The sequence below is a fragment of the Micropterus dolomieu genome, linkage group LG11 (assembly GCF_021292245.1).
Source record: "Micropterus dolomieu isolate WLL.071019.BEF.003 ecotype Adirondacks linkage group LG11, ASM2129224v1, whole genome shotgun sequence".
In the NCBI taxonomy this organism is placed as follows: domain Eukaryota; kingdom Metazoa; phylum Chordata; class Actinopteri; order Centrarchiformes; family Centrarchidae; genus Micropterus; species Micropterus dolomieu.
In genome coordinates, this window is record NC_060160.1 from 7,097,031 (window position 1) to 7,123,836 (window position 26,806).

General features: G+C 39.1%; 2 protein-coding genes across 4 annotated transcripts in view; both read right to left on the reverse strand.

Annotated features, from left to right (window-relative positions):
* Positions 1–218: 218 nt before the first annotated feature.
* dcaf5 (ddb1 and cul4 associated factor 5) lies at positions 219–16,711 on the reverse strand. The gene is made up of 9 exons (XM_046062302.1): positions 16,318–16,711; positions 14,740–14,883; positions 14,311–14,347; positions 14,041–14,180; positions 10,504–10,633; positions 8,699–8,912; positions 5,106–5,172; positions 3,913–4,040; positions 219–2,268 (listed from the first exon to the last, which is right to left on the reverse strand). Exons 1-9 carry the CDS (start codon positions 16,523–16,525, stop codon positions 943–945), a joined length of 2,394 nt encoding a protein of 797 aa, XP_045918258.1. The 5' UTR covers positions 16,526–16,711; the 3' UTR covers positions 219–942.
* A 669-nt stretch (positions 16,712–17,380) lies between these two features.
* Positions 17,381–26,806, reverse strand: part of pacs2 (phosphofurin acidic cluster sorting protein 2) — a 67,494-nt gene continuing 58,068 nt past the window's right edge. For all 3 annotated transcript variants that reach the window (XM_046062295.1, XM_046062294.1, XM_046062297.1), the window contains 6 exons: positions 22,877–22,919; positions 22,693–22,735; positions 22,391–22,526; positions 21,772–21,992; positions 21,088–21,201; positions 17,381–19,903 (listed from right to left, as the gene is read on the reverse strand). In XM_046062295.1, the coding sequence (XP_045918251.1) occupies positions 19,785–19,903; positions 21,088–21,201; positions 21,772–21,992; positions 22,391–22,526; positions 22,693–22,735; positions 22,877–22,919 (676 nt within the window). In that variant the 3' untranslated portion in view covers positions 17,381–19,784. The remainder of the gene's footprint in view (positions 19,904–21,087; positions 21,202–21,771; positions 21,993–22,390; positions 22,527–22,692; positions 22,736–22,876; positions 22,920–26,806) is intronic.

Consider the following 26,806-nt stretch of genomic DNA (forward strand, 5'->3'; position numbering starts at 1 on the left):
CGCGGCCGGCAGAACAGCTTCAAATTTCTTTCACAGGAGAGTTGAGGTTGTGTTGCCATGGCAGCTCTGTTAGCAATTGGAAGTGGAGGACCCAAATCTACACTAAAATAACTAATTTTCCAGTATTTCAGACAGACGTGCATCAGAGAAAGTCAATATTTCACCAATAAACTCTTGTCAATATGCAAAGCCTCAGGAAGAAGTTGTGGCATTGTCACTGAAGAACAAATGATTCTTTAATTGCAGGAAAACAAAAGCGAGCGCTGGCTTGTAATGGTACTCACGGGCTGGATAATGAGACAAAAAACAATTGGTAGAGACACTGAAAGCATCATTTCAATGCACAGCTTAAACAATTGGTGCTCCTTACGATTTCTATGGAGACAGTCAATCTTTCAGAGACCCTGAAGCAGTCTCAGCTGAGAATCAATTTAAAATGAAAATAAGCCCAATCAGATTTACACTCAGTGTGAAACTGTAGAAATAAAAATGCTGTAAAGCTTTTGTCCTCCATAAGACCATGTCTTTTCGTTATGGTTGGAGGAGCTTCAAATCCTGGGTGGAGCTTTGTCCAACAACCAGCGCATGTGAAAGAAACACTGATGTTGCATGAAAATAAATGCGTTTCACTTAAAATATCATTGTTATAAACAATATTTAGCTCATGTTTTATATTTTCCATTTGTTAATGTCATCTGTGGTTTGACCCAAAGAATGATGACGTTGTCCAATTCATTTGTTCAGCAACAAAAATGAACCCCACTTTCGTTTTTAGTTCCTTAACATCTCTTGCTCATAATCAGCATAATCAGAGTTCACATGTGTGACGTGACTACAAGACGCAAAATGAAAAAGCGGAGTTGTAAAAACCCTTAGAAAACCCACTTCCTAAATGAAGTCTGTTAAAGAATGATTTCTTTCCAGAGTGAGAAAGAGACGTCATTACGTTTTTAACTTCTTTTCCGAGGGAGAGGAGCCTTTCTCAACCTCCTCTGATCCCACATGAGTCCGTTTCAGGGCGCTCTGTGCCAGGCCCTTTTCTCTCTGTGGCCTTTTGTTTTCAGATGTAACACCAGTCTCTCCCTCTGATTCTGAGGAGACATGGAGGTAATCACTCACATATGGTGCCAAAGTCCGGTGCTGTCCGTTCACTCCAGGGCTGCCTCGGCTCTGGATGTTACCGTCTACAGCCCCCGAGCTGCTACAAGCCTCTGCACTATCAGAGCTGTCTAATGCCGGATCTGTAGCAGCCCGTTCTTCAGTCTTGTGTCCAACCAGCGGCCACAGAGGTGCAGCTGAATGTCTTTCCAGCTCAGTCCTGTCACTCCCTTCCACATTCTCTTGGCTCTCGGGGGACATTACTGGACTCAGACACACAAAGTCAGAAGGGCTCAGACATTTTTCCTCATCTCTGGCGTCGCCAGTGCAGGGCTTGATTTGGAGAGCTGTTTGTTCCTCTGTTGACGAGGAGGAAGACAGGTCATCGACTGATATCGATGGGTAACTGCAGGAGTCGATGGCTGAAAACAGAGCCTGTACAGACTCGGGTCGATCCCCAGCTCTGGAGACTACATTCATGCGTCGTCGCCTCATGACGTTGCGCCGCCTCACTGCACTACGGCGCTCCTCGTCATCACTGCTGGAGCTGGAAGTGGATGTGGACGAGCTGGAGGCTTCGACAGGAAGTGAATGAGAGGAGGTGGGGCTGGACAGTGTGGAGTTGTCCCTGGGGCTCGGTGAGCGAGGCCGGGGCATGGGGTCGAGCCAAAACTCACTTGAGTCCGAGTCCTCGTTCACAAGAAAGCCAGACTGATGCCGCTGATGCCTGCTTCGTCTCCTCGCCTGTCCCTCCGCCTCTGCTCCGGCTTGCTCCTCTCCTCCTGAAGCATCAGGTCCGGCCAGAGAGGAGGAGGACGAGTTATCAGAGTCACTGTGGTGACCAGCTGCCGAGGCAGCGATGGGAGCCGTTGGTGTGGCCCTCGTAGAGCGACGTCCTCGAGCGTGGAGCTGCATGATGGCCTCCTCGCTCAGGTCGCTGTCAGAGTCGGAGCTCCACCCCTCGATCTCTCGACGCACCAAAGAGTCGAAGAAAGCCATCATGCGTGGATCCTCCTGGATGGACTGGCTGACGTAGTCATGAGACAGACCACTGCCGCTGTTGAGCACCAGGCTGATGTACTCCTCGTGGGTGTAGAGGCTGCGTGACTTGTCTTCCACACGGCCCTCCAAGTCACCTAGACTGTCAGGCTGCTGGTAGGGACTCCACACCTGAGACGTGTGGTGGAAGGAGAAGTGAATGACGTTACAAGGAAAGGATAGAGAGGGGGAGTAGTTGAGAGACAGAATAAAAAGAAAGATTTAAAGTGGGACAGATTGGAAGGCAGAATGACAGAATGAAAAATGGGTTTGAAAGATTCCCCATTTATTCATAGCTTCGTATTACAGAACACCTGGACCTGTATCACCTTTCACTCTGAACAGTAAAATGTAGCAGGGAGCTTGTGTTACTCTAAAGACAAAAAAGAATCTGAATCTTTAGTACGCTTGTGCAAACGCTTTCTCCTTCTACTAAATTGACTTTTAGACTGTTTGCAAGGACTTAACTTTCTGTTTACCTTAATCCGATAAAAGGTCTCAGTCAGAGGAGTAAGTCTTGACACGCAACTGAAAACTAATGAACGACATCACCATCATGTCATCTAGGTTAATTACAATTGGTAGAAATTTCTTTCCTATTCAAAGTGATACCTCTGTGATAAAAACCTTGTATAAGCTTACATAAGTATAAATGAAAACTTTGACTTTAATATGACGCTATTCAAAGGCTTCGTAGAGATAACTTAATTACGTAGTCATGTAATCATGGTTTTGGGTTTGCCTAATTACACAAGTGAAACAGAAGACCAGAGGTACGCTTCATTTTTCTTCTTACACTAATTTTCAACCAAAGATAACAACAGGGAGGATCTAAAGAGCTAAATTCCTTCACAGCACCAAGTTAATCCCAGTAATGTCCATTACTTATATTAAGAACAACTTAGGAGAGTGGACTGCTCACTGATAAGAGTAAAAAATAAAAAAAACAACTGTTTCTATGAGCACAGACAAAATAACTGATGATTAACTGAGTCAGTCAAAATTCAGTAAGACATTAAGTCAACTTCAAATGCTGCCTGGTTTATTCATAGGGTCAGCAGTAGGGCAATACAGTGACTCACAAAGCTTGCACTGAATAAGATTATAATACAGCAACACAGCTGCTCTGTGCTATGACTGTTATTCCAGCAGCGTAAAATCTTAATGGAGTGTTGTTTTTAACTGCAAGCTCTTGTCACAATCATGATTCAGTTTTATTTTATTTTAACTACAAAATAAAACGTCTGCTGCAGCCTAATCTAGCTTGAGCTACAGTGACAGCTTTAGCAACAATATTCATGATTTACTCATTTGCTTCAATATTTGATCCAGGCTACCTTAAATTGCTAGGACTTTTGAAAGCCTGGCAGTGTATCATAGTCTGGGTCTGGTTTCAGAAATAATAATAACCATTCCTGTCTTTCCATGACCCAATTTTTGCTAAACTGCCCTAAGTCGTCTGTTACAAACGACAGTCAATACTAGGGGGAAATGCATCTTTTTTCATTCTCCACTCCCCACAGGGAAGTCGTAGCTCAGTGATTGCTCAGAGATCAATGTTTCACTTAAGGCCATGTCTACTGCCTGAGCACACAGACTGAAATTTAGTCCGTCCACTTACAGAACAATTTCTGTGACCACTACATCATCCTGATGCTGCAGTGGACAGATTTACCTCTCTGAGACTCCCCTTTAGGCCCCAATCCAGTCTCTAAAAAAAACCCAGTGTATTGACCTACTTTCTTAAAAATATAGCAATGACATTTCTTTACAAACCTTGATGACTTTCTCCACGCCGGAGGAGCAGATCATGTAAGTGTGAGGGTTGAAGCGAACCTGGTTCACTATGGAGCGGTGACCCTTCAGGACCATGAACGCCCCGTTTACCACACGACCAGGGCCACCTTGAAGGAAGAACATGATATGGGTTTGTCTAATGTGACACTAGGAGACAAACTACACAAATTCAGAGTCACAGACATACAAGTCTGTGACAAGGATTCATTAAAACAATCACATTCAGCTTTACAAAGGCAGCCATAGTTATTCAACCTGTTTCTCGATCGTCTAAGACAGAAAATACAGAGTGTGAAATATAGCAGTCGTAACAGCAGTAATGGAATCCTCATAATATGCCATTAGTCTGACACCAAATAGGCCCAGTGCATATTTTCAGTGTGAGTAACTCCAGGGGGAAAAAAATCCATAAATGTGTCAGGTGGTGCCATAGAGCTAAAAACGACCACATTCTTGGATTGTTGCATTTTTGGGATTTTCTTCCCAGAGTAATCAGATTTGAGGCGTGTTCACAGTAAGCCTATGTGGAAGAGTTATTTCAAACCTTTACCTTTGCTTTTTAGTTAGTTTGGGCAGGTGAAAACATTCAAACTCAAGAAAATAAAAATTTGATACGGGTGATAACTTAACCTGAACTAGGACTACAAAATGGAGGATAATATAATGACATAGATATAGGGTATCTGATAGTTACTCATGCCTGGAAAGTATATTGTGACCAAATGAACTGAGGGCAAACCACAGTCTGGGCTGATAATCATTGGCAAAGAGCACAAAGACATCCATTATCCTTTCTAGGGCTAAAACAGCCACTGGAATCAGGTTTGTTTTGCCTACGCAGACGCCAGTGAAATCTTTAACCTTGCAGGATGATAGGTCACCTAAACTTTGTCCTTAAAACAAGTAATTTGTAAGTTTGTGGTACATATGTTTAAAAGCCCCGAATTCCTGATGAACAGTGTGAACTTAAAACAAACCAAAAACACAAAAGAAAAAGTATTTAGCAGAGTAGACAGAAGAAAATTAACAGGCTCACCTTGGGAACCAGATGAGAATATTATTCTACTTCTTTTGTCATGTAGAAACACAAAAATAATGGTAAATCATGGCCTACACATCGGCATATATCCACATAAATATGCAGTTGGTGCAAGACAGATTCAGTAACTCACCTGCTTCTGGATCCTTTGGGATTTTCCACATGTAGAGGTTGAAGTCATCTGACCCAGACAATATGTACTGAAGGAGGGGGGACAGAAGGATGTTTAGAGATTTAAGTCTGCTCCATTTCTTATGACAAAAATTTCCATCAGACCTCAAGGAAGAGACTGAGAGACGAACCCTGGGGTGGGGTGGGTCACTATGTGGCCATCAGATCTTATCACTGCACTTTGTCTCATAATGTGTATCAAACCCGACATCTGGCTGTAACCCAGCTCCTGCTCCTCGTCTGAACTGTTACATTACATTTTGTAAACAGATGGTTCCACTTATACATGTCGCTTAAGGTAAGTTTTGACAAAGCCAGAGAGGGGGATGGGCTTGGTTCTTATACATATGTGTGTCTTAAAACAACATTGAGAGAAGCAGACAAGCTGACTTTTTAGCTAAATTATGATAACTAGCTAATTAATTTGACTCGCTGAAGCTGCTGGGGTTGTGGTTATGGCTGTTTTGATTAGCAATGTGTAACACTAACTAACCTTTGCTACATGCCTGTGTGAATTGATAGAGGTGGCTTAGAGTTTTGGTGAAACTACTCCTGAACACCTCTGTCATATCTGATGGAAGTACCAGGTTCAAATCCAGGCAGCAGTGTCCGGCTTTACACCGCTGTATTAGCCAATGTTACTATCATATGAGCTGTCAGAGTGGCCATCCGGTCACAATTACAGTCACAGCTAATATTATAGCCATAGTAATTGCAACAATGACTGCAGTCAGCTTTCCTCACCAATTCACTCGCATTTGGATATGGAGGTTGGTTATACAATGAACTACACAAGCATCCATATTGCAAAATTTAGGTGCACAATGTGAAGGAGCAGAAACTCAGCAGAAAATATTTCTCCCCTTAGTTTCCTACTCTATTATTTTCTCCGTTTTTAGCACATTTCTACTCATTTGGAATGTCTGAGTCTTATTTTACCATCTGGAGGCACATTTTTTGTCAAATAATTTACATTGGTTTAAGTCTTGTGCTGCTGGATTTCTGACATTCTGTCAAGTCGTGAATTATTTTGTGCCATTTTATCTGCCAATGATTTTTAACAAATGTCTTCAATTTCCTTCTGTAAATATTCCGCTGGTCTCTGTGGGTACATTTCTCTTTTAACACGCTCAAGAATGTTTCTAGAACGTGAAGGCTTGCAATCATGGTTGGTGGTCTATCCATTTTCACAGTTTCACTCTAGTCACCGTATAAAAAATATCAGGGGGTGAAAAATGGCAATAAAAGGAACAGACATAACAAGATCTACAGTGACGAAAAAGCATTATTCCTCAATCACAGACAGTTACTCATATGACTGTAGCTCCAGGGCACATGAACACACTGAACTGAACATCTGTGTTCAGTCCCCAGAGAACACGTCAGGTAAGAATGTCACACCCACAGCTCCCTCGCTCTCTCCTTTCCATCAGTTTTGTATGGTAAGTTGCCACTCTGCATCTCTGCTTTCACACCACTCTGACAAAATCATCTGTCATCTGTGGTTCTGGGTCTATATGAGGACGTTTCGGAGAATTTGAGCGCTGTGAGAGCAACAGCGACACAGTGGAATAAAGAAGCCTCAAACCTCTATCACATCCTTTGCTACATGTTATCATTTCTTTTGACACCTATTTTCTTTTCCTCTAAACTGTCCTACTACAACTGGCATCCTATATCTACATAATATGAAATATTTGACTTTTTGGCTTAAGAAATTCTCCACTTTCAAGCTGAAGTGCAGCTCCCAGTGGCTTTCCAAGCACCCACCCCATAAGCTCACACACAGTAGCAGTGGGTGATATGAATAAAATTGTCACTGTGTTAGTCATTTTATATTGCAATATTAATGTAATTGTAATATAATCCATTTTCTAGAAATTTAATGATAAACTGTTTATGAACAAAATATTCCGACAGGTTATCGGCTAACCATGGAAACTAAATACATAGCAAATCAAGATACTTGACCAAATGGTGCAAAAATCCAGTTTTGCCATAAAACAGTTCTGTTCATTGAGTTACGACATTGCCTCTACAACTAGATATATTAAAGGAATAGCTACCATGGTATAAACAGACTTTAAATTTCTCTGTTTGATAAAATTATATCATGTAACAGTCAGCAGGTGGTTGAGTTGGTTTTTCTGGCCTCTAGTGGTCTAATTGTTTTGCTACAACTTTAAGTGTATAAGAATTAAAACGTAATTTTTAAATGCAAAAATCATCAGTAGGAAAACATATTAAAGAGTATCTTAATACCAGGCTGAAAAGCAGTGGTTCACTGCACTCTCTGATTAAGAGTTTTTTAAGTCTGTTGCACCACACTCACTACACCAAGCATCACCGCTGGGTGTGGTTGGATGTGGTCAGAAATATGCTCTGTTGCATCTGTGACTTACCCTGAAGTAAACTTCTACATCACTGCAGCAAGGTGAGATGGTAAACCACTGGTGGTCAGCAAAGACAAGATTTTTGAAGGGTTTCAAACATTGCTGTTTAAGTGATCTGAACTCTATCCAACTGGGCATTTTTAAAGATCTCTTTGAGAATTCAGCAACCACATTAGCATGTTGTACTTGCACATGTTCATTTTTAAATCCAACTCGTCCCAATTAGTTACAGTACCTACATCCCAAAGCTTTATCCTTGGTTCCATCAGAAATCTTTGTCAACACAGAAAGAGATCACAATAATCAAATGTCTCCACTGATCAATCAGAGATCAGTGGCCTTGCTCCTCAACAATCCTTGTTAGAGTCAATAATGCTGTCCCACTTGGCAGCAGCAGCTGAGCAGATCAAACCAATAACCTTCTTGTACAACCCTGACCTGATTCTGTAACCTTTAAACTACCTGCTTCACTTGTGTAGAGAGAGATCATTTTTAAGCCTTCATGTGCTCTGCTGACACCCGAGGATAATGTTAACATAACAAACATGGCTGCAGGGTGATGTCATGTCTGAGGAGGACCAATGGGAGGGCCACTGGCTGGGTACAAGGGCTTCTGGTGTTCCTCCAACACTCAAAACTCCCAATTTCACAGAAGGAACTAATATATTGTCCTATTTTTATTCTTTCTATTAATACCACATGTTCCCTATATTCTCCTGACTCTGCATTTTAAGTTACCACAAAGTCAGATAAAAAAAAATCCCTCCACTGTTTGACATCAATTCTAAAATATATTCTGTATCTGCTTGTTGTATCAGGAGCTTAATCACACTCTTGAGTGCAATATACTACAGGCAAGACATTGCTTTTATGGCTGCTGATGTGCATGAAATGTAAACTTATAGACGTCCTGTATTTCATACATATATTTCCCAGTATGTAATGGGATGTGTTTGGAACATATGGAAATAGACGCCTTCAAATTTTGCTTGCCTCGTTTTTCTTCTTCCCCTTTGTGCTGGTTTTGATTATAATTTTGTACAACCCTATATATCATGAATGTGCTATTACTTTAGTAGCCAAGTTTCCATTACCTCTACTGGTAGTTCTACTGATAGCAGCAGCAGTTTTAATTCAGGATTCGTATGATCTAATGACCAACCTGATCTTTGTCCCCAGCGAAGCAGCAGCTTTTCATGGTGCAGGAGTTGAAGTAGCCCTGGTTGTCAAACTGGAAGCTAGGCAGGCGAGAGTGCAGCTCATACAGGACGGGCGGCAGGCGGCGACGCAGTGCCAGCAGCTGGGTGCCGGTGCTGTTGAAGCGAACACTCATGGCGCTCTGCAGGGACATGCTTCCTCCATACCGCAGCAATGAGCTGAGAGTACAGAGAGAAAGAAAATATTAGGGCTAGGTAAGACTAAATCACAAAGTGAGACTTCAGAAGAGATTATTATTATTATTGCAAGTATTGGTGCTTTTTATTACTGTGAATGATTTATTTGATGACGATACTATGTTCATATTTTTAAACTTGTGTATATTGAGATTTTGTTACTGTGCATGTTTAGTTAATAAGTCACGTTTCTTGTCGTATTACCTAATCACACAGGTGTGATATTTCCAAATGTTCCTTGAGACAAGTGGGATATTTACCTTGTGGATGGAAACTGAAAAGGTGAGTGTTAATGAAAACAAGATGACCGTATCGCCACCATCCTTTGCAACTGTCAGTTATTAACAACAGAACTTGAGACTTATTTAATATTTGCAGACGAGTCAAAACGTTCTACCTGACTAGTTTTCTATGGAGTTTAGATTTAAGTTTGCTCTTCTTTGGCCCTTTCTTGTTTTTTTCTTTTATTTTGTCTATGTGTGGCCCTGCAATGGATTGGCGACCTGTCCAGGGTGTACCCCGCTTTTCGCCCCGATGTCAGCTGGGATTGACTCCAGCCCCCTGCGACCCTGTACACAGGATAAGCAGTTGACGATGGATGAATGGATAATGACAAAATAAAACAGGTACTCTAATACATTACCTTCAACTGGAAGCTATTTTTAAACAAACAGTGAAGTGAGGGAATTGACAGTAAACATACTGTACCCGCACTTCAGAGAGCCAGAGCCAACAGTGAAGGAAGACAAATGACTCAGTGCTTACTTTTATTGGCAGTGCCGTCATCTGTGTATTAATAACCAAAACCTATCCTGAGTATGTGTAAACACACACTCACACAACTGAGTGTTCATAGTTAGGATGTCATAGTGTCATTTTAGTGATATAAACATTTGGGTTTTGCGGTGAGAGGGTTCCGTAGTTGGCAGAGGACCAGTGGTGATTAGTTTAACAGTGACGACAGCACAACCTGGTGGACACGAGCAGGATAAACGTGCAGATGAGGATAACTAAACCTGTAAATCTGTCCAACTCCTAGAGATAAATCTGAATTAATATGGACATATTTGAAATGACCGTTAATATATACAGTGTAATTGACAAAATAAAATCTTGGTCAAATAATATCCAAGTAATAATGCATGTGAAATCTTTCCAAACTGTAAAGTGAGGAGATTGTTGAAGCATAAATTTACTTTAAACTTCGGTAGGCAATTTATTTCAGAAGTATTTTGTTATATTTGTTGAAATGCTCTTTACATCCTTACAGCATCAATAAATCAAATGCTCTACTGAGCATGAAAATGTGTTTTGGGGAAGTGGCTTTGGACGGAGGCCTGAAGAGCGGGGTTGGGATTTTTTGGCTGGACACTTACCGACTTTAACCTCGCAATTATATTAGTCTATTTTTAATGCTTTTACTGTTTTACTGTCTCTATTATTTTTTGTCTTTGTTTTTAATCACCTTTATATGCTTGTAATCCATTAAATGCTGAACAATGAAGTTTAATCTTATCTTGAAAGTTGGGTCAAGAGATAAAAACTTGTATCTGAGTATCTGAAAATGTTTAACCTGCGTGGTTTTCGGATGTCCCATAATCCAACTCCCTCCTTGGAGTTGGCTGTGGCAATCAGTCTGGGCTCCACAGGGTTAAACATCACACTGTGGAAGGCTGAGGGGTAGCTGGCCAGGCAGAACGGCTCTAAAGGAAGAGATGAGAATTTAATGAATTACAGTTACATATTTATTAAGACTTTGCTCAACTTCTGTGACAGTTTTATAGCCACACAAGCAGCTTGGCTCTGGGGATATCAATATCGGTCTGTCAACATCATTGGTCCAAACTGGAATATCTCTTAGCACAAAATGTTATACTGACATTTGTGGTGTCCACATGATGTTTACTGCTGACTTTAGGGATCCCCTTAATGACATCCCTATGAGCCTCAGCTGTACTTTGCTTTTAATTTTCCTCAACTATATAACAACTGTTCAGTAACATTTGATTTCATTCATTTGAATCACAAACGAATTAGTACTTAAAAGGATCGGTTTGAGTGACATCTAGTGGTGAGGGTTGCGAATTGCACCGTAGCTACTCGCTTGGATAGGGGAGGGGGGCTCCCCTATCCAAGCGAGTAGCTACGGTGCCTGAGACAGGACAAAGATGTCATCTATGAGATAGCAGAGAGTTGCCAGATAAGAAATCATGTTTCTTTAGATAGATATATTAAGAAATTATATTTACTTAATTATTCTAAAAACCATATGTTTTTCGAATATTATTGTTACTTGTTCATTAATAAACAGCAGCCACATCAAGAAATGAAGCGCTACATGATGTCTCAACTTGGGAGGGTTGGCTCATCTGGACTAACATCTCAAAAACTATCACATCTAGTGCATCAAGTATGACCACTGACAGATAACAGGACAATGTAAGCTTCACTGTTTCTGCACCACAGTCCATTATAAACCACATAATACACGAAGTTTACAAAGACATTGGCTGGTGACGATCAAGGCTCCTCTCACTTTGCTTATTTAAATAGATAAGCAATCTTCAAATCTTACCAAAACGTCTTTTATTTATTTTTTTTTAAATACAACAGAAACACAAAGAAATATTGATAATTTCAGCTTGTAGTAAAACGGTTCAGCGTTACATTTTACACATTATTTTTATGCATATTTGGAAAGTATTCATTATAGGTAAACGGTAGGCAAACGGTGTTGTTATATATCACCATTAGCAGTAAAAATAAATACGTGTTTTCCACCAGAGCAGTAAAATGTGAAGTTTAGCTGCTGATATGAACTTCCCTGCTGTTACTGTTTTATTGCCAATAATATTCATCATCTGTTTGTCTCAGGAAGGTAACGGCACATTTCTGTCCATGTAACAAAACCATGACAGCGGATGGAGAAGAACTACATGAAATTACAATCCAACTACATATTTTTTCTACCACCGCAGTAAAAGTTTAGCTGGCTGATCTGAGCTTAGATGCTATAAGCTGCCGTTTTATTGGCAATTAGTGATTGTCTCACGAACATAACAAAACCAAAACAGAGCCTGGAGAGAGAGTGTAACTACATAAAACTAATCCAACAACATATTTTTTTCTACCAGGGGAGTAAAGATTTAGCTGTCTGACCTGAGCTTCCAGCTTACGTTTTATTGCCAATTAGTGATCAGCTGATTGTCTCATGAACGTAACCACAAAGCCAAAACAGAGCACTGGAGAGAGAGTCACTACATGAAATTAATCCAACTACATATTTTACATCACAAGCCAAAGCCAGCGCTGGAGAATAAACCAATCCAACTAACCTTACATGATTTTTCTACCAGGGAAGTAAAAGGTTAGCTGGCTGATGCGTCCATGCTCTAAGATAACGTTACAGTTTTATTGTCAATTAACGTTACTGATCAGCTGATTGTCTAACGTAACCAGCAAAGCCAACCCACAGGCTGGAGAATAAGTAGGCGACATGAAATTAATCCAACTGATTTCACACCACTGATAGAGGAAACATGTCACGGCTCTCTGGGATTATGGCCAGCTTCAGGCTAAAGCTATCAAACAACAGCTTCACTTCTCTTCTTACTTCTAATAAACTAGAAGACTACTCAGAGACTGCATATTATTGTTGTTATTATTGTTATTCTTCCCCCCTCTTCTTCTTCTATGGATGCATTTAATGTTGTGACGGGCGTCTACACTGCCGGAATTATACAAGCAGAAGAACGCTGTGATGACGAAACATGCTCTGTAGCGCTGTTTGTCTATTCTCGGCTATGGTAGAAACATGACAACAAAATACAGCGACCTCCATAGAAAGGGGTGCCTGCTGTTATGTAGATAAAAATGGCTCATTCTAAGGTAATAAAAACATAACGGTTCATTATCTAAGGTCTTTATACACCACTGAAAACATAGTTATGGATATTATATTGCATTTCTCTTAATAGATCCTCAGAAATATTACACACTGAACCTTTAATTTTTCTATTAAGATATATATTTTGTTGAAGGGACTGAAAATAGATTTTACTTAATTTTACTCTTACATTTTTGTTGAAAAAAGATTTTATCATAATTTATCAATATCATATTTATCATAATTGTTTGGAATGTTCTACCTCAGATATCGAATGATAAGAATTTTTTTAAATTGTGATAACATTTCTGGCCATATTGCGCAGCCCTATGATCCAGTTACACCCCTCAGCTATTCTAGGAGAGGCAAGTCAACTTACCAGCCAGTCCCAAACCCTCACTGCACATCAAAACAATTCCCAGCCCAGGTGTATATACTAAGTTTGATGCACTTTACATATGGCTACAGTGGATATAATAATGAAATGCCACTTAAATTTAGAGAGACGGCTGATTAACAAAGGAATGCAAATGTGTGTAACTTTCAACCTTGACTGGGGCTTCAGTGTCGTAAAAGGACGACATAATAAAAAAAAAACTGCTGGCAGGCACTGAATACTGATTCCTGCTAAATGTATTATTAGGCCAACTTGGTCACAAGGAAGGTTTCTAAAATAGAAAGATGTGGACGTCATGCAAGATGATCCACTGCATTTTTAAAGTTATCAACAAGTCTCACCAAGTCCCATCATTAAGTACTACACAGCCTTTTCAGTCTAACAGAGCCTTAAAATACTCTGTGTTGACTGCCTATTAACAGCTTTTTAATTACATCCATAAAGAGAAGACATGCTGTAATGTCCATTTGTGTATTGTTATTGTAGAGGTTCATTTTCATGTAATAAAGCTAACCTTAAACACTGATCCACAGCGTTTTTACAAGACTGAGCATCGATTTCTATTTTTCTTCTGTAATCACTTTTTAATCCATTATTAGCCTCATAAAACACAGTATATATTTTCAGACTATGAGAGCTCACACCCTAGGTGTTTGTGAGTTATGTGACTTTTCCAAATGTCATTTGAAAAGTGCTTTAATTGTACATGCATTGCAGACCCAAATATAAACTTTAAACTTGGCATCACCAGGCATTACTATATTAAGTCATTATTACTGTCACCAACCAATGCATTTTATAGGAACAAACATGCCTCCTCCACTTACCTGTACTTGGTGGCTCGCGGGTGTCCCAGATAAGAACGCGTCCGTCGTCAGATGAGCTGGCAAATACGTTATCATTGACCGGGCTGACAGACAAGCTGTACACGGCATCGATATGCAGGAACACGTTCACAGTTTCTCTTCTGTTGGAACAACAATTATCAAAATGTTCATTAGTTGTTAGTCTAAACACAAGTACAATCAACCAAATGTCAGCATATCAAAATGTTTTAAAGCTACAGTAATGAGTATTATTTGAGTTATTTTACCCACCTTTCCACATCATGAAGAATCACCTGTTCATCGTTCCCTGAAAAACAGCAAACAGACAAACTGTGGTTCAGAAGGTGAAGGAACGCACATAGAAGCATCCATTAAACATCTGAATCTGCTAAAATCTTTTGTTTTCTGATGATGTAAAACATCTTTCCTGTCCTATTTACTTTCACATATGTACATTTTATATTTATTTCACTGCTCAACACCTGCAGTGTCTCTAAAGTCTGTGTTGTTATGATTTTCCTGAGCTGTGGTTTGATTTTTAATTCTAACTTAAGTCACTTTGCTCCATCAAAAAACAGCATCCCTGAGTGCATCAAAGTTTTCTCAATTAATCAGAACTACCTTTTACATCCTTCGGTGATAACAAGCCACAAAAACACTTGCACAGGTCAAGGACTAGGACTTTTTCCTTGCTCTTACCACCAGAGAACACCTTTTTGTTGGTACTGTCAAAGGCCAGGCAGAAGATGTTGGACAGATGCTCGCCCTTCAGTTTCACAGGCTTGGACCGAGCATGGATGGCTTGCTCCATGTGCCACAGGAGCACTCGGCGGTCATCTCCTCCTGTAGACATGACAAGAGGGAATGACACCACCAACTTACAAAAACACACAGTATAGTCTAGAACAGCAGCTTCCAAACTTTTTGACTTATAATAATAATAATAATCCATTTTATTTCTATAGAGCTTTTCAGGACACAAAGACACTTTATAATAAAACCATCAAACATACATAAACAAATCCAAAAAACATAAATGCAGGGGAGACCATTAATCTAGCAAATAGCAGCAGGTGAAATGTAATATTAAAGAGTTTGAAGGCTAATCTAAAGAGGTAGGTTTGATAAGTGATCTTGTGACACTTTAAAGTGAAGTAATGTCTACTTACAACCCTGAGTCACCGGTTGCATATGTCCATGATTTGCAAGCAGTTCAACTAAACACTGATGTTCCCTTCTCAGATTGGTTTATTACAGAACATTTTAGAGTATCTGAAGAGGTAAAACTATTCAGCAATTCACAAAAATACAAGAACGATTTATAGCTGCAATAAAGGAAACCTATTTTAACAATTGAAAATTAAGTAATTTTTAAACAAAGCCTCCAATCATTATCTTGTTCCAGCTTAATCAATTTAATCTTTTGCAGTTTTTTTCTGTTTTACATCACTGTAAAAAAAAATATCTTTGGGTTTAGGACAATTTAGACATTTGTAGATGTCACCTTAGACTGTGTGATGGACAGTTTCATAATGTATGACCATCTCATGGAATAAATAACTATTGATTCATCAATAATAATACATGTTTAGTTAGTTTCAGCCCTACACAATATAGTCTGTATGTTCTTTTGCAGATTACATTGAATTCACTTATTCAAGATAACAATTAAAACACCACTGTGTGATGCATGTGGTGAATTTTCTAAATCAGAAGGTCGTTTTTAATGGTACCAGAAATAACAATCACACTCCCAGGCCAGGAACAGTATTTTTCTTCAGCCATCAAGGTGGCACAGTTAATGAGGTTCATCTATAGTTTCACGTACCTCGTGAGGTGGAGTCAGGCCATATACTGTTAGTGAAGTAAACTACGTCTCTATCGTGCAAAGTAAACATCCTCAGCAGACCAAAAATGGCAACCCTCAGATTGTTACACTAGGCCAGATGATGTTTTTTTTAATCCTCTCAGGACATAAACAGCTTTGTGATTTCAAGAGATGGCCTTGATTAGACCCTTTAGAGACAGAAAATGTGCCTTTCAGAGGTCACAGTGATGAGCTGATGGACTGACACATGGGACAGGTCCGCTGGTTGCTGCCCTCTCAGCTGCGTGCTCTTTGGTTTGACGTTAGGAAGCTAGCTAGCAAGAAAGGCTAGGCTAACTTAGCATCGGCTAGCCCCGGAGGGTTTCAGCTGACTGGCTAGTTAGCGTTAGCATGCTAGCACATTAAAACAGTCTCAGCCAGGGGGGGGGAAACGGGGTTTGTCAACTTACCAGACACGAGCCACTCTCCGCCGTTGTTGGAGAACTCAATGGCGTTGACACAGCCGAAATGCCCGAGCATATCCTTCTTGTAGAGGCTGGTGCAGCCTGCCATCCTGCGCCTCTGGAATTCCTCCTTCATGAGCGGCTGCCCAGTCAGCTCTCTGCGGGACAGAAAGCCCACCGAGGAGCGCATACCGCAGCCCTTCAGCTCCTTCATTTTCACCGTGCAAAGATACGGCTTTTGTTGTTTCCTCGGTGGATGTTGCACACGGCTGTTCCTGCTCTGCTGGGTCTACATTATGGTGGAGGACCCGCTGTCTGCCCGCTGATGTCGACGTTGTTTTGTACCTCCTCTGTCTTCTCGGTAGTCCCGGTGCAGCTTCCTGCTCCGGTGGAGGATCTCTCTCTCCCTCCCCCTCTCTCCCCCTGTCTGTCACTCAGCATCACCAGCCAGGTTCTTACCTTTGTTGACAACCACAAGCTCCTATTTCATGTTTCACCATTTACTGAACCTGTGCCAAGTAAAGTAAAGAGTAAACCCTCCTACCAGCATTCACACTTTTAGGTTGAAACAAACCTTTGGTAAATAAACCGGCAGTGGTGCAAACTATATTTTCTCAAATAGCCTACTGTATTTAAGTAGGCCTACAGATTTGAGCCACTTGTAGCCTATTTTACTTCAGTAATTCCATTTAATGTTACTTACTACTTCTGCTCCACTACATTTTACATCACATAATCAGATTGTTAATACAATTATTATCCAGAAATAAAATATTATATTCATATAAATTAAGCTACACATTTATGGCCTGCAAACTTAAAGTGATACATTTATCCATCAATAATTACACTACATTATTCTGAAATGGGCCATTCTGCATAATGAATACTTTTACTTTAGGTACTTAAGTAACATTTTGAATGGAACTTGTAACAGAGTATCTGTATACTGTAGTATTGCTACTTTTAGTTAAGCTACTTGAGCTACTTTACTTTATGTAGCTGATACACCTGTACATTTACTACAACTACTACTTTCATTCAACTCACATATGGAAAGACAAGTACGTTTTAGTGTGTATAGTAGTTTTATTACTCCAAGTTTTGGGATTACAGTGGTAGTCTTTAGGGAACTTTCAGTTTCAACAAGCCTTTCTCTGAGAGAACATGAAAAACCCAAATATCTATAACATCTTCTATGTAACAAATGTATGCTCAACGTGAATGGGCTGTAGTGTTCTTTTAATTAATTCAAACCCGTGTTTAAGAGCCAACTGTCCACAGAGTGATTCTCTCTCTCTCCAATGGACAAGCTTGACTGCATGTGGGGTTTTGTTTGCAAAATCAATGCACTATATCGAGATATTTTGTTGTTGTTTGATCGGAATCAGCACCATGTTAGCCAGGAACATATAATTTATGTTGATTTGTCAAAATTAAGCAATTTAGGCACTTGTCAAGAAATTGGCGAAGATTATGATGAAACAGCTACTGAAAGAAACATTTTAAGCAAAACACTTTTTAGTTTTATGCTTAACAGTTAACAAAAGTTTGAGCAAAAGCTACTGACAGAACATTGTTTGAATTTTTAAAGTCACATATACATTCTACGATAACCTTACAGAATATTAAACTAAAATCTAAATTGTCCAATGAGGCCTCACACTGAGCATAAAGTGATATTACTACACAGCACTGAGAAGATACAGATTGCTTGGTTTGCATTGCATATAAACTATGCCAGGTCACCACTGCTTGTGCTGCTGTTTAGCTCAAATACAGTATAATGGCAGATTCAGTGTCTGTCTATGTGCCTGTGTGAACCACAGTCAGTCATACCTGCAGGTTCCAGGGTAGGTTTAACACATTAATCTATAATGGACAAACATTTAAAAGTGCTTTACATTTAAGATACCTTCAATACATTCACCTCTACGCTATGAAGTCTTCTATAATACCACACAGGTAACGAGTGAGCTGCAGTTGATGAGTATTCCTTTGGCAAAAGTAACATTTGCTTTTAGCAAAATATATGGAGTGTGACAGAGGAGTGTGGGGCTTAAGAGTCCCTCTAAATTAAACTTTGTCATAAAAAACTTCAACAAACTAATACTGAGCAACCACACATTTTGGGAAATTATTAAATCTTTAGTCAAGAGTTAGCTGCCAGCAGCTGATTAGCTTAGCCTGGCACAAATACTGAAAACAGAGAAACAGCTAGCCTACCTCAGATTTTGTACAGATTCAGGAGATGTAACATGTTAATTAGTGAGCTTTAGAGATGCTGGTATGTAGATTTTGTTACTTTTGATCAGAGCCAGGCTAGCTGTTTGCCAGCAGTCAGCTAAGGTAGCTTGGTATAAAGACTGGAATCAGGGGAGAACAGCTAGCATAGCTCTGTCTGAAGGTAATAGCCACAAAAATATTATTTCTGTAAAATTTTGTAATCCGCACACAAACTGGAGTGTAAAACATGTTTTTTATTGGGGGTATGTGCCAAACTATTTCCCATAATTTCCTACATTACTGTACAGACATTAGGGTGGCCTCTCAATCTCTTCTAACTCTCGACAAGAAAGCAAATAAACATAATTCCCAAAATGTTAATGTATTCCTTTAAGTCTGTACTTCCATCTAGTTCCAAGTAGTTCATTTTGTGCTATTCATCATTTTCTAAAAAGCAGATGTTTTGACTTTATTTTCCAATTACAAGTGTCACTTTGGACTCTTCAAACCTCAAGCCAATTTACCAGGAGAAGACAGTAAAGAAGAGAAGTAGTTACATAGAGTGAAAATCACAACTAAGAGCAGAGTGTAATCTTCTAACAGTGCCTGGTTACTATTCAAAATCGCATTCACACAGTATTCAGTCTATTGCACATAAGACTCCTTCATTGAGTGCCGAGAGCCAAAGGTCAGGGGCTGTTTACTTTTTTCTTCTTCAGGGTTCAGACGATGAATCGACAACAGTCTCTGAAGTTGGGGAAGATTTCTTCGGCATTATTAGAAAATAAGATGACCATCACCTCTTGCACTTCATTACAAGGCAGCTGCTCTTGTTTTTATTTATTTATATAAATTCTTGATTAAATGTAATGGCCAAGTGCTTAAAACGACGGGAAGAGGGTGAAACCTGGGTACAGTATGTTAAAGGTTAGAAGTAATGTCAAACTATTTAATTAGTGTTTCTCAAAAGTCTATAAAACATCAGCAGTATTTTTTAAAAAGCTAAGTAAATTTCCCTTGGCAGCCTTGCCTCGAGACATTTTTACATAAATAGAAAATTAAAAAAACACACAGAAGATTAAATAATCAGACAAATGCAACAGGTGAAAGCAGGAGCTTAAATTAAGACAGCAGAATAGAAGAAGTGTGCCAGGGGAAAGAAGGGAGTAGGGGTTAAAAGCTGTTGGCATGAGGGAAAGGTAAGGAAGGGGGGAGATGTCCTCAGTGTTTCAGTCTCTTAGGTGCTGCTAGTAAGGGCCTTTTGAGTGTCCAAAGATCCCGATGGGGAAGTGTTTGACGTGCGAAGACCACTGCGCCGCCAGCTGGAAAAACTTGACATCGTTCCACTCAACGCCATCAATCAGTACTGCAGAGGAGGAAAACAAACATTACTATGGTATATAGTTACACTTTCATTACTGGAGTTAATGATACTGTTAGTCTGAACAACCCTGTTTCCCAACTGCATATTATATAGAAATTCTAAATGTGCCGCATAATTAATGTGTTTAAACAGTCCAAAACTGTAATTAGTAGTTTCAGTTCTAGTCCTCCAGTTTGAGTATGTAGATCATTCATACTGGCAAACGATATTGTTAAGTCTAACTTTTATCTATTTGTTATCTGTGTATACATATATCTACATATGTATATATCATGTTTCTACCTGGCTCTCTGTTCTATTTCTAATGCTAAATTTTCATCCATTTCATGGCATACAGGTTGATATTGTTCTCAAGTTGCAGCTTGACTTTATGAGCTTGGCTAAAAGTGAACTGACACACATCTTTCATCATTTCAGTAGCCATACATCTTGAATATTATTTCCCAAAATACTGCATCACACCTCAAACAGTGCTCCAGTATACTTTATGCTATTAGTACATAGTATGAAACTGGCAGTGGGTCCCAATTCCATAACGCATGCTAATTCAAGTTCAAGTTTGATCATGTATCTAGTTCACACTGAAAAAGTGACAATACCATAAAACAAAACAAACAATATTCATAGATAACAATATGCTTACTAAATTCATCTGATTTCTGAGTGAGAGAGATAATCTGATCATATACTCAGGTAAGAAATATTGATATAGAAATAAGATATATGATGTTCATTAATACTAACACAAAATACTGAAAATATGCCTTTAATTATAATGTGTCTATCAGGGTATTTAGAGTTGCACCACATGATTTAAAAACACAATATATTTCTTAGATTCATCAAAATTAAATCAGGGAGGTTTCTGAGATGTCACAATTGAGTTAAAATATTTGTATTTTAACTATGAATTACAACACTCTCCACTGGGCCAATTACTGTAGCAGCATCAAAATATGTCGTGCTTTCACAAATGGTCAGAATCTGAACAGGCGGGAAGTTACCTCAGTTTTACTGTGTGAGAATGAACTGAAATCTTAATTATCAGGTAGTAATAAATTAAAATCACAAAAGCTACTGACAAAACTGAACAGAAAACCCTTGAAGATCATCTGCGGTTGAGGGGGAAGGACATGTCAGGCCAAGAGGTCTGTGCAGAAAAGTACCTCTCAGCATGGTTTGCTGGTGCTTGGCAGTGCAGATAAGCCGGCTGATGCCCTCGATCACTTGACTCTTCGACTCCACCTCCTTGTCTTTGCTCTTTTTTGGCAGGAACATGACTGGCAGAAGGAACAACAGAGATGCACACTGTGAGTAAATGAGGGATTCAGAATCTTTCTGGCCTCTGAGGATTAAATGACATTTGGCCTTTCGGTGCAACATTTGAGGCTGGACAGTAAAAGAGGATTTAATGAGATCACATCCAATCCTGTGAATATCTTCATAATATGATTCTTCCACACTTTTCTCCCTTATCTCTGAAAGTTGTGGCTTAATGACTACATCCAGAGTATGGAGACTTTTAAATGGGTTTAAAATGTAAAAGGTAAAATCTTCACAATCAATCACATATAGTGATACATATGCAAGTTGCATTGAAAGTGTTACTTAGATAAAAGTATGTAAGTATAATTAGGAAAATGTAGTTAAATGATTAAAAGTAAAAGTAGTCTCAATGCAGAAAAATGCCCCCTTTGGCTTACACTATTATATACAACTGTATGTGTCATTAGATTATTATTACTCATTCAAATTCGTACTTAAGTACAATTCTTGAGTAGATGTATTCAACCACCGTTCAGTGCACAAATCCAAAGAAACATGCCTGCATCAGTCCACCTGCAGCTTACCCTTCTTATTCTTCTCCTTGGTTACCACAGTCATGGACATGGTGGGCTGAGGGCTCGGCTCTGCACCCCCCAGTGGTAGCCGGCTGACCTGCAGCGAGCGGAAATTGCACTTCAGGGTGTTTTTGGAGGAGGAGTCCCGCTTCTCCATGTCTTTCTTCCTTTCTGTTGGGGCCACCCAGTAGTCCACCTGAAGCCCCATAAGTTCCGCCTGACCTACAGAACTACAGAACACAGTCAGTAAGGTGGATATCATGGAACTAAAGAGAATAGCTCACACAGAGTTCAAGTAGCTAACTCTTAAAATATGAAAAGCAGATAGCTGGTTGGGTTAGCTTAGCATAAAGACTGGATACAGCTAGCCTAGCTCTGTCCAAAGTGTCCTCACTGTGAGGTCACCAGCTGCAGGTTTTTATTTACCTTTGGACAGAGCCAGGCTAGCTGTTTCCAGTCTTCATGCTAAGCTAAGCTAACCAGCTGCTGGTTGTAGCTTCATATATACACAACAGGTATGAGAGTTGTATCGTCCTTAACATCTGTAACACTCTGCATGAGAGTCAATAAATGTATTTCCCAAAACTTTTATTTTCAAACTTACAGAAATTTTTTTGCTCCATTTTACCTGTAAGCACAGAAGCTGGTGGTGACAGAGGGAGAGGAGGGCGGGGTGGGCGACGCCTCTTTGAGTGCAGGTGATACTTGGGGAGGGGTAGACGAGAGCAGCGAGGAGCCCAGAGGTGCTGCATCATCAGAGTCTCCTGAGGAAGGAAACAGTCCATTTAACAAATTTAAAAAAATAAACTGTGGTGTAGAATGAGCTACTTTTGTGCAAAGGTGTCAGGTGCAACTTGATGCTTTGGTGCAGGTTAGTATGCAAATTGTGCATTATCTTTTTTAAATGTCATATTCAAACTTATTGCTTGCCTGACGCTGCAGATGTTTGCTCCACAAGGCCAACTTTCACCATCTGCAGAATTCAAAACAGAGGAGGAAAGGATTATTACTTACTAACCAAAAAAAACACACATTAAACAAATTATAAACAGCTGTCAAACATCAGCTGGATGAAGACAAAATCAACACACAGTAGGTTCAAGAGGGCACTTACACCAATGAAAGGGATGAATTTCTGACATGAGTCCTCATCAGGGCTGTGTAGGGGCAGCAGAGCCCAAGAGAGAGTCCAGGTAAAAGGGAAGCAAGAAAAGAATATGTTATTAAAAAAAGGAAATAAATTATGTACAGATGAAAATTTTAATTGAATCTAAAAGGACTAATATCTACAAGGATTTTCAAAACTTGGCTGGGAAATTTTGAAACTTAATGGCATCTTCAGTTAGTAAGATCTAACTGATCTAGATCTAGAAATTAGTAACTTATAAATGTTGACTTTTGATTTCCAACATTCACATATGGAAATAGTGCTGTAGTATTCCAATGCACAGAGAGTATGCAAAGTTATCACAGCTGAATCAAAAGAGCATGCTGCACTTGCTGCTGGGCTTTGAACCTCCACTATAACAGATTCAGTTCCCGACTGCAGGCTCTTTATTGCAGCTGGAGCCATACAGAGCAAAACATGCAAGCTAACGGACGATTTAAGGCCTCCAACAAAGCCATCCAGTTATTGCAGGGACAGATTGGATCTACCAAACCAGTCAGAAGGGCATTCAGGAAGCAGCAAGTCAGTCAGAGGAACAAATACAGCATTGAGTCATAAAGAAGTGGATGAGAAGGAAGAGCACCAACCTACATCCAAAACTTCTCCGGTTCCATGCGCTACCTGTGAGCAGTAGTAGCATGACTACACTTACAAGCCTTCCACGAACTATTTTCCTGGCAACAACCAGAAAAATAGCCTGCATGGTTCTAGTTCTATGTTATCTAAATGTAAAGTTTGATGATGTGAAAGGTTGTTGCTCTTGCCTTGAAGAAACCTGCCATCGCCCCCCCAGGGAAGAAACAGAGAGACTAAAGAGGTGGGGAGAGAAAGAGAGAAGACAGTCTACAGTAGGACACAGTTGGCAAACCAACACAACACATCTCTGCTGTAATCAGTTTCAGAGCAGCCAGAGAGAGAAAGCCAGATGTCTGCCTGGTATGTAAGTGATTTATGTTCCATCTCCACTTGCAGGTATGGATTCTGACAGAACACATGGCTTCTGTCTGATATGTTTGATCCATATATTGGGTTAATTGTGTGATGTATCAGTTAAAAGATGCACATGCATGTCAATCCATGGACATAGAGCTACGGACACTAAACATGCATTTTTTCAGATACATGTCAAAGTTAGTTATGCATCTCTGTTAAAAAATAGTTTCTAAGTGGGCATAAATGGTATTACTATCTTTTTAATGTTTGTATTGTTTCAGAGTCTCCTGTATGGATAAAAGGGGCCTATTATAATTATGACAGGTCCCTCATCTGTAAAAGGATTTCAAAGTCAGTATCTGTCAGTATTTTTAATCTCTTCTTAAAACAGATTTTTATTTTCACTGATAAAAATTTGTTGAACTATTTAACTTGCTCATTATCTTTTACACTTTTATTTATGTTTTATCCCTTGTTTTACTATTAAGCATGAATTGAATTTATTTCAGGATAACCCCTTGAGATGTATCATCTCATTTTAAGGCACTTTGTAACTTTGTTTCTGATGCAATATAAATAAAGTAATTAATTAATATTATCATTCTTGGACGTATTAGCCATATTCAAACTATTTTCATTTATACATCTCCAACTTCAGGCCATGTTTTTTTTATCTTGAAAGAACTATGTAATTTGGTAATAATTATAGGATAAATAAGAAATCTCAATTTAAACTCCAAGAAATTTTAAATGTCTTATTTCAGAGTGTAGATGCTTTTTTAACTTCATCTTTTATGTGAAAAACAAATGTTAGTGACATCTACCAAAAAAATACTCAGCTCTGCCACATTAGCCATAAAATATGCTTATAGGCATAGTTACGCTTAAAGCTTTTAGTTTTAAGAAGTCTAGAAGAAATAAATCATAAAAGTGAATTGTATATATTATTTTTAAAAAGCCTTATTAGCACTGATGACACCTCATTCGAACATGACACATTTGATGGTGAAATTTGAACAAACAAGTAACTTAAATGTTGATCCTGGTGGTTCAGATTTGTGATTAAATTTCAAAAAAAGGTGATAATCACACTTTGTCATTTTATTAACAGCATGCAGGTTTTCTACTTCTAACTGGACAAATAACAGACAGACATGGGTGGCAAGAAGCACATGTTGATCATGGAGAGGAAACAGCAGGGAGAAGAGAAAAATCTCTAGAGGAGGGAAGAAAGAGCTGACTGTATTTGGTCTCTTGTCACTTTACCAGCACATTTTACCCTTCAGTCTGTCCTCTGATATCAATGAGGATTGTTAGAAACTGAAGTCAGAATTATCTTTCTGACAGGAATAATAATCTTCATAACAAGAGCACACAGATGTTGGATTGACCAGAAACTCTTTTTTTAAGCTGCAACACACATTTAGAAAGTGTGCACCAAACCTTTGCATGAAGCACTTTCTTCACAATAGTTAGATGAGAAGATCAATTCGACTCTGTATATCTGTCTGGTAAATATAAAGCTACAGCCAGGACGTGGTTTGCTTAGTTTAGCATAAAGACTGTAAACATGGGGAAACAGCTTGCCTGGCTCAAAGGTGACAAAATCCACCTAACCAGAATATATATATATATCTATCTCAACAGGAAAATTTTGTCAGCCAGAAGTCCTGAATCTACATTGATGCCTGACAGTGAAACCAAATTAAAAGCACTCATGTTTAATGTTGAATCGTCTAAAAGGATTGAGCTTTTTGTGACATTTTCTTTATTTATACATTTGTACACAATGATATTGTGCTCTACATTTAAGAAAAGTGTTGCTTCATTAAAAGAAAAAAAACCATTACCACATAAACTTTTCCAAAAAATAAAACATCTAAAAAGTTTGACTTCTTGAGGTCTTTTAGAGAAGCAGAATTCTCCAAAAATTCTCCCAGTCATCCTTTTAATTAAAGGGAAACTTTAATGTTTCTTTTTAGCCTTGGTTCGAGTAGTTACTGTAGCAGTGATGTGACAATTCACCATCCACTACAGCAGTTTCTATGAGAAATGAAAGAACTGAAACCTTTGTGATTTTAAAGTTAAACATTTACTTTGTTAGCGTAGAAAAACTAAAGCTCGAAATAATAATGTGTCTTCGTAACTTGGTTTCATCCATACCTTATCCATATCCATCCATAAAACTCACCAACTCTCTCTCTTTAAGTCATTTAGTAACTTTGTAGTCGTCTAAAACTTTCGACAGTATTCCCACCTCTCTGTCCAGCAGTTATCACAGACATATCTGAGATAACAGCAACCTCTCGAGTTACTTATGGACTCGCCACTACTTTTGAGTCGTGATGTTTAGTCCGAATGCCTACATTTCATGGGAAAGGGTGTTTGTTAAAGGCCACTAAAAATATATATATAAATATAAATATTTTTCAAAAAGCTACCATCCTTATCTAGACATGTAAAGCAAGCAGCAAAGAATTATTTCTAAATATAAACTTGGCGTGGTGCAGCTTTAATTAGTACAAGAATTCACATACTATGTGCTTCTGTTCTTTTCTCTAACTCTGAGCAAGTGAGTCTATATGTTAAATCTTATCTGGTTAGTTTATGACTCAAGCAGTTAATAGGAAAAAAACTTTCTTAGCAGCTGTTAAAGTGGCAAGCTCCATTAAAGAAGGCTGAGAAGGGTCATGGGGAAATGGCTTAACACACAGAAAGCGCACAAATCACCAAGCTACATGAGATACAAACTCAAGTGACCACAATACCTTACTGCAAAATCAAAATGAAAGCTCTTTTTCCTTCAAAGAAAGCAAAGAAAAAATACAACAAAAAGATTTTTAAAAAACAACATGTTATTCACACACAGTGATGGAAAGACAGTGATGTTTAGAAGACAGACTCCTGCATGTCAGACACCGCCACTCCCAACATTAATGAAAC

Coding starts and splice junctions, on each gene's coding strand:
- dcaf5 (XM_046062302.1), bottom strand. CDS start 16,525: ATGAAGGAGCTGAAGGGCTGCGGTATGCGCTCCTCGGTGGGCTTTCTG. Junction 14,348..14,739: donor CAAAAAGGTGTTCTCTGGTG/GTAAGAGCAAGG, acceptor GCTGTTTTTCAG/GGAACGATGAACAGGTGATT. Junction 5,173..8,698: donor TCGCTGGGGACAAAGATCAG/GTTGGTCATTAG, acceptor CCCCTCCTTCAG/TACATATTGTCTGGGTCAGA.